The sequence below is a fragment of the Buceros rhinoceros genome, unplaced genomic scaffold (assembly GCF_000710305.1).
Source record: "Buceros rhinoceros silvestris isolate BGI_N320 unplaced genomic scaffold, ASM71030v1 scaffold19513, whole genome shotgun sequence".
Taxonomy (NCBI): domain Eukaryota; kingdom Metazoa; phylum Chordata; class Aves; order Bucerotiformes; family Bucerotidae; genus Buceros; species Buceros rhinoceros.
The window spans coordinates 1-7,264 of record NW_010403271.1 but is presented as its reverse complement, the minus strand read 5'-3'; the positions used below and the strand labels follow the sequence as shown (position 1 = coordinate 7,264).

Here is a 7,264-nt window from a genome sequence, read left to right as displayed (position 1 = left end):
GTCCTGCTGCTCTGAAGTTTGTACCCAGGAGGCAGATTCTGCTTACAGCTTACAGGCACTGCACAGCCTCGAGGTTTGCCTGCTCCCCCATCATGGGTTTCTGTTCTCAAGCCCATGAAATAAAACCAAACAGCATGATGTATGTTATTCACAGAAGCTGACGGAGTTTCCTTGAATAAAAACCTGGAATGAGAACATGTCTTTCCAGTTAAATCCAGAACAGGTAGTTACCTTTAGGGTGTTTCTGTTGGGCTCTGGCAGAATCAGGATCAAGAGATTTAGAGCTTGCAGTCTCTGCTTCAAGTCTGGAATATCTGCAGAGGGAGAGCAACAACCAGACAGAGGATTCAGGCTTCTAACACTGTTCCTCTGGAGCACGGGAATAAGGTTTGCCTTTGACCTCGTCTCACCAAAGTACATCAAGCTCATGTTGCCCTTATGAAGTGAACTGCCTACATTTTAGAAAACCAGCTGATGTGCTTCAGAGCGCACAGTGTCCAGCAAGCCTGACGTCCTTGAAGGGCATCAAAAGATCCCATTACTCCCCATTTCTTGAACAAAAAAGTTGCGCTCTTAAGCAGTTAGCTTAACAGACTCAAACCACGTACCAAGGCACAAACCTCAAAATAAGGCGCTTGCAGAACTTTGCGTTACCTTCAGAAAAGCCACAGCTCAGCCTGTATGTCATCATTTGTCAAGTTGTCCTAATTCACGGTACCAACCTTGCAGCCTCAAACGACACTACAGAATTTAAGCCCCCAGGACAGTTCCTACACAAAGCGTCCGCAGCCAAGCGCCAGTGACTACGGTTCCCAGGCTGATGCACAATGGTACCCAGAGCACCCAGCACAGAGTCTGGCTGTAGCGCTTGTCACGCTCTGCCCTCCTGCCACACCTGATGGGAGAGCCCAAGACCAGTAAAGCTCTGCAGGAAAAGCACAAAGCAGCAAACCGATGCTGAAGGGATGAAGCAGGAACTCACTTTGTACGGCAGCAAAAGCAGGGAGGTATTCTGCTGTCAGCAGCGGGGCCGGCAGCTCTCGTATAAATCTTTTCAGTAGCCCAGACACATCATTCTGGTGGACTTCGTCCCAGCGGAAAAGGCCAGTATAGAAGTCCCTTTCCAGCTTCTGTTCCAGACTCTGTAAAAAAGATGGGATTTATTACATGCCTTAGTAAGCAAATACAGGGGAAATTCTGTAGCCAAGCACTAGGAAGGCAACCCGTCAAGTCAAGAGAGTGCAAAAGCATCCAGCGATGGACATTGCTAGTTGGACTGGGAGGGAAGATGAAGTTATTTAGACACTTGCTTCAGCAATGTGCTCCCTGACCATCCCTGACACTTTTGAATGCCATTAAAGAGCTCGTACCTTGATCCTGGTCTGGGACCCAGAAACTCTCAAAATACCCTCTGTTTCCAGACCTCTCTTCTCCAAGCAGGACAGCAGCTATTAAAAGAGGGGGAGAAGAAAGCTCTTGAGCACAATGGAAGAGAAGTCAGCCCTTCCTTTTCACAGGCCTCAAAGGCTGCCTGACCCCGAGGATCGGAGGTGTGAATGAAACCTGACGAGAACTTACTGCCTGGAGTAGCAGAGGAACCTTGGTGTTGGGGAGCAGTTTTTGGTCATTTTCCAACAGGGTGTTGAGTGGAACTCCAAAGAGTCTTTTCTCTACAACAGAAACAACATGTTATCAGTCACCATATGTTATCAGTGTCACCACAAATGCAGGTGTAAGGGATCTATCTCCACTGCAGACTATGATGGCACATTTTGTATGTGTAGATAGTGGAGAAAACCAGGAATTGTTAAACAGGACAAGTGCATTTGATAGTCAGGCATCAACGTGGTGCTAGGTCTTGATGTCATGATCCAGTGGCTTCCAAGAGAAATTCTCATCAAGGAAAACCCGTGTCACAAGGTTTCTTATCAAAGACCCTCGTCTGTTCTAACATTTGAAACACAAACCTGTGAGAAGATCAGTGGAAAAAAAAAAAAAAAGACACAAAAAATATTAAGACGACGTAGAACTAACCTGTTGTTTTCAGTTTTGTTGCTTTGTTTCTCTTCAGCTCAAAGCCCAGAATATCACAGAGAGCTGTTAGTTCAATAAGGGCCAGTGTGGGGATCTTCTTCATGTCCTGAGCAGAGAGATCTCCAATCCTGGTCACTCCTAGCCTGCCCTTGGGGATCTTAAATTTCTAAGGGGCAACACAAACACCCAAAAGGTTCAGTGCAAGTTATCACTCCTAATCCGAAGTTTTGCTGTGTTTTTATCATTCCTTACCATAATGAGGCATCTATTCACTCTCCTGTTTTCAACACCAACCAAATGCCCTGAACGTATCCTATTTCTACTCATTCCACAGCTGAATAAATACTTTCCCTTTTCAGTATTGCCCTTTAATCATATTGGAGATCCAAATTTATCCGAATTAAAGACAGCCTGATACCAGCCCTAATCTACTTGAACTTTGGAAGCAGACCAGTACATTTGCAGAGAAAACCGTTAGAATTACAAGTAAGAAAGTCCAGTTATCCTCCTCTGAGGATGACCCAGATCCACATCCAAATATCTAGTTTCACACATAAGCCCTACTCCTTTTGACCCTCCATTACACAGCGTTGTCCTTGCCCAGCTCTGCAAGGATAACAGCACTACCTGACTAAAAACTCCTGCCTAATATAGACCCAGGGCAGCACTATCCGTACAGGACATTTCCAAGAGCTGATCATACAGTTTAACTTCTATCCCTCTTGACAAGATGAGACTCAAAAGTGTTTCACTATGGCGAGACTCTGGCCCAGGTTTCCCAGAGAGGTGGTAGAAGCCCCATCCCTGGAAACATTCCAGGTCAGGTTGGACCTTGGGGCTCTGAGCAACCTGCTCTAGTTGCAGATGTCCCTGCTCCCTGCAGGGGGTTGGACTGGATGAGCTTTGAAGGTCCCCTTCCATTCCAAGGATTCTATGGTTTTAAGTTCTAACATGAAAATTTCTTCAGTGCTTACGGTCAGGATATTTCCATCCTTTAACCTCCCAGATTCAGACAGGAATGATCCCTTGAGGAGGACAGCCGCTTGCTCCGAGTAGGCAACATCCATGTTGAATAGCTCCTCTTTTCCAGGGTTTCGAACTGTGCAGGAGTAATCCTGGGTTTCTGCTACAGAGGAGAAAACATCTTGAATTTCAGAAAGCTGGAAGGGTGGAGCTTAGAAAACAACTGTGCTAAAAAGAGCAGTTTGAGACAGATTTGGGGACCAACACTTTCTGATTAAAAGCCATACTCACATTTGAAAAGAGTATTGTCACAGCACAATCCCAAGACTCATCAACTGGGTAAGATTAGCTTAAAGCCCTAAGCTACAGCTATCATCAGATTGCTGGTAAGACACCAGCAGGGCTTTAAATTAAAGGACACACCTACTGCTAACTTCTCTTCACACAATTGTGTACGGCCTCTATAGGATTTCACCACATCTTTGCTAGAGTGATTTTATTTGCATCTTCTAGTTGCTTTCTAGTTACCAGTTCGAGCAACAATTCCCAACATCATCACAGCCCAGAAAACTTGACTAAATCCACAACTGTGAATGATCACGTACTTAAAAAACCAAACCACATACAAGGCCAGTGTTTCAGAGCACAGATTACTGTAACTTCCCTCCCAGTTCCGCCCTGTTTCAGTTCTTACTCCCCCATTCCATCCTACCTTACATTTAAAAACTTCCTTCTTACATTTCTGTACATTTGAAGTCCGCAGATTGTGCCACAGCTGGTCTGGGCTGGGTGTCTCTTTCTCTGCTGCTGTCTCCTGAAAAATAAACCAGGACATGTTTACCTACACAAAATGGAAGTTACCATAAGACCACCTGATTTTGGCAGAAAACCCCCCGCACACCCAGTGTTGTCTGCTAGTCTGAGAAAACGCTGCTCAGGCTGAGGGCTGTAAGACTGCTCTGAAATGAAGAATCACAAGCAGAGGATTTGGCAGGCGGGTGGAAAATGGGTGACTGTCTCACAGACAGTATTTATGACAACTCTGCACAGCATTAAGCCAATTCATCCCTTCACACAACCATTAGCCGATTTCCCCCTCTCAGTTCACGCACTGAGGGGGTAACAAACTGGACCAACCGAGCTGCCTGCGGTCTGCCCATTGCCTGGGATCACCACATCTCCTTCACAAGAAAAAGCGCATGAAGTAGACACCTAAAAGCTGCTCTTCACAGGCTTTACAGTCACCTACCTCTTCATGTCCAGAGAGAGACGTGAATCTTTAGAAGTATAAGGAGGTACTTGGCAGGCAACTCTGTTAATAAAAACCTTATTTTTGCTAGATCTAGCTAGACTATAGGAAAGCTTATTGCATTAGCAACTCTCCGAGAACATGCTGAGGACTGGAAGTTAAAAGGAACCTGTGAAAAGTCATCACAAACAGAAAAAACGGTTAATCTGCACAGCAATGTATTACGCCTTTACAGTAGGTGCACAACTGATGGGCTTGCCACGAGAGAGAGGAGAACCACCTCATTCAGCACCTGCCGCTAAATCTCGGATCATACCCTAATGCCAGAGCACTTTTGGATCCAGGTTTTGGGGGTTTGTTTTTTTGTTGTTGTTGTTGTTTTTAATAACGATTTAAAATGTCACTGGAATAAAGGAAACACAAGAGGGCTCCAAACGATACCAGTGCTGCAGGAGGCTGCAGCGCTGCAGGTGCTACACTGAAGCCTTCCAGCAGGCTCTAGGAAGCTGATGGATCTCCAGGTATGGTAGCAAATTCTCAATGCTGCAGGATTTCTACAACCTCAGCTTCATTTTAGCTCAAGAGATGAAGGCATCTATTTAGAAATGAGAGTAGTCCTAGACCCAGAAAGCCAAGTCAGCTGCCACAACGCCACAAAGCCTTGCAGGAAGTCCCTCTAAACCAACATACCTCCGAGCTGACCACTCCAAAAATGTCTCGGACATCTCGCACAGGATGCTTGTTCTTCCTCCTCCGCGAGCGGGAGTAGGTATCCAGCCGGCGCTGCACTGCGGCAGCCTGGGTCTTGGTGAGGGTGGAGAGCAGCACGATGTTGTCGTTTTCTGAGGCACGGTCCCCAAGGAGGTCAGACAGACCTGCATCCTGGAGCCACTCAGCTTCAGCTTCTCCCTCTGTGAGGCAAGAGATGAGATGGTCAAGTGAGAAAAGATAATGGCAATTTTTTTTCAAATACCCAGACAGTGATTTGGTAGATTTTAATGTATTTTTATTTAATATACTTGCAGAACTATTTGCATGTACCATCCCTATTCTTTACCTTTTTGAGTGGATTGGTATTCATACAGTCATCCAACAAAAGCAAAAATATTATCCTTACTCTGTGCGTTCACTTCATGCCTGTGCCGACTCAAAACATCACTAAAGACTGTTTCAGTTCCAGAATGAAGTGTGAGAAGCCCAGAGACAGTACAGCAGCATCACTCAAAGAAGCTCAATTTTAGTTCATTCTTCACTAGGTATAAAAGTTGCACTTCAAACACAGAAGACAATTTTTTCCTTATGGGATGAGCCCTTTGTGCAAGTGAGAACGTGCCCCGAGCAAGGCAGCTACTTGAAATCCAAGGATAAATGAAGCAATTCAGCAGGTGGCTCCAACAGAGAGAACACCGCAAAGCCTTTATCTCTTCAATTCTGCACACCACACTCACCCAGGGCAGGCAGCTCCAGCACAGCTCTACCAAAGGCTATACTGGAAAAAAGAAAAATCCCAACGGAACTGACCGGAACAGAAGAGTTCATTCCCAACTCCTCCGTTCCTGTGCACACCGCTATCTCTTCAGCCATCAGAGCTGCTCAAAGTTTTATTACTGCTGCATCAATAATAAAAAAGCCACGCAGCTCCTCAAGAGATTAAATAATTTCATTTTTCTGTGGAAACTTCTGTGTTCATGCAAGTTGCAAAGAAATACTGTGACTCCATTAAAACTCCTTACACCCCTCAGAACATGCTCTTTGTGTTCTTGGCACTGTACTGAAACAGCACTTTGTTCAGCATCGCACCACAGCGAGCAGGGCTGGACTTGAAGTATTGCCTTTAACAAATCCCCCAGCCAACTGGCTCGCCTTCCTACGTGGGCTCAAGTTTGGGTCTTTTCCCATGTCTGGGTCCACGGAAGCTGACAGGTAAGAGCATCCCTGGGTATCACTCGCTCTCTATTTGTGCAGCTATTTGTCCTGCAGCTGCAGTCTCACAGCAGCACAGCGCAAAAGACGTCTGGTTTATTTTCTCTTTGGGAAGTAAAGGAAGTTAACTGTATTGCTTGCAAATTTTGAAAATACCCAGTTCCAGTCATAACAGGAAACTAATCTAATACACGATGCTAAGCAGCAGGCCCTAGCTCGGACATCCGTGTGAGCCTACTGCCCCATCCACAGCCAAAGCACCAGGTCTTAATTCCTCTGTTTAATATTTTTGGCCCAGGTATGTTTGCCAGTAATGCAAAAGGAAACCAGTAAAATGGGTTATTTATGGGGAAAAGGGGGAAATCAGAGAGAAACAGGTCAGAATGGAAGCTGAGCTGCAGGTTTGAGTCTGAAGAGATGCTAAGATTTGCCTTGTGAGTTCCAGACAAGCAGCGTTCGGGGGGGGGGCACAATTAGGAATAAATCTGCAAAACTAAAGAACACCAGTTAAAAAACTTACTTGAAACATAAGGTAGCCAAAATTAGCATTTTTAATAAAGCATTTAGTTTCCAAGAAGTTAAAGGACAGCAATAGCGTCCTACAAGTGCAGACTAAACATTAAGCACAACTTCCTACAGAGTTTTCAAAGGCAGAGAAGAATCACTGCTGCAGACTCTTCCAGACACGATCACACGCTTTAAGGATGCTGGCAGATATTCCAGTGGCACCACCACACGAGCGCACACGTTACCAGTCTGCTGGACTGCCTGACCTTGGAGAGAACTGAGTACCCAGCAGAGAGCACGGAAAGGATGATGCTGCTCATATTTCAGGAAAAAGCTACTTCCTGCTCCCTTCAACCGCTAGCAAGGCCACAAGTATCATCAGCACCTTTCAACCGACCCAGTTCTGCAAAGTTACACGCTGGCCTCCCACTGACACCAGGTCACGAGCAGCTTCCCATCACGCCAGCCCTTACCCAGGGCTTGCACAGGAGACCAGTGTTCTCCAACTGGATCAGCACCTTATCTACACGTAGCCTCCGTGCTGTCCCAGTACCGCAATTACCATCAGCTATTTGCCAGGTTGAGCCA

At 45.8% G+C, this 7,264-nt stretch overlaps 1 protein-coding gene across 1 annotated transcript in view; it reads right to left on the bottom strand.

Annotated features, from left to right (window-relative positions):
• Window positions 1–5,157, bottom strand: part of ARHGAP40 (Rho GTPase activating protein 40) — a gene marked incomplete at its 5' end in the record, with an annotated part of 10,681 nt that extends 5,524 nt beyond the window's left edge. Inside the window, 8 exons of the mRNA XM_010132959.1 lie at window positions 232–314; window positions 983–1,142; window positions 1,371–1,448; window positions 1,579–1,670; window positions 2,035–2,200; window positions 3,009–3,160; window positions 3,736–3,811; window positions 4,937–5,157. Of these exons, the coding sequence (XP_010131261.1) occupies window positions 232–314; window positions 983–1,142; window positions 1,371–1,448; window positions 1,579–1,670; window positions 2,035–2,200; window positions 3,009–3,160; window positions 3,736–3,811; window positions 4,937–5,157 (1,028 nt within the window). The remainder of the gene's footprint in view (window positions 1–231; window positions 315–982; window positions 1,143–1,370; window positions 1,449–1,578; window positions 1,671–2,034; window positions 2,201–3,008; window positions 3,161–3,735; window positions 3,812–4,936) is intronic.
• Window positions 5,158–7,264: the final 2,107 nt, after the last annotated feature.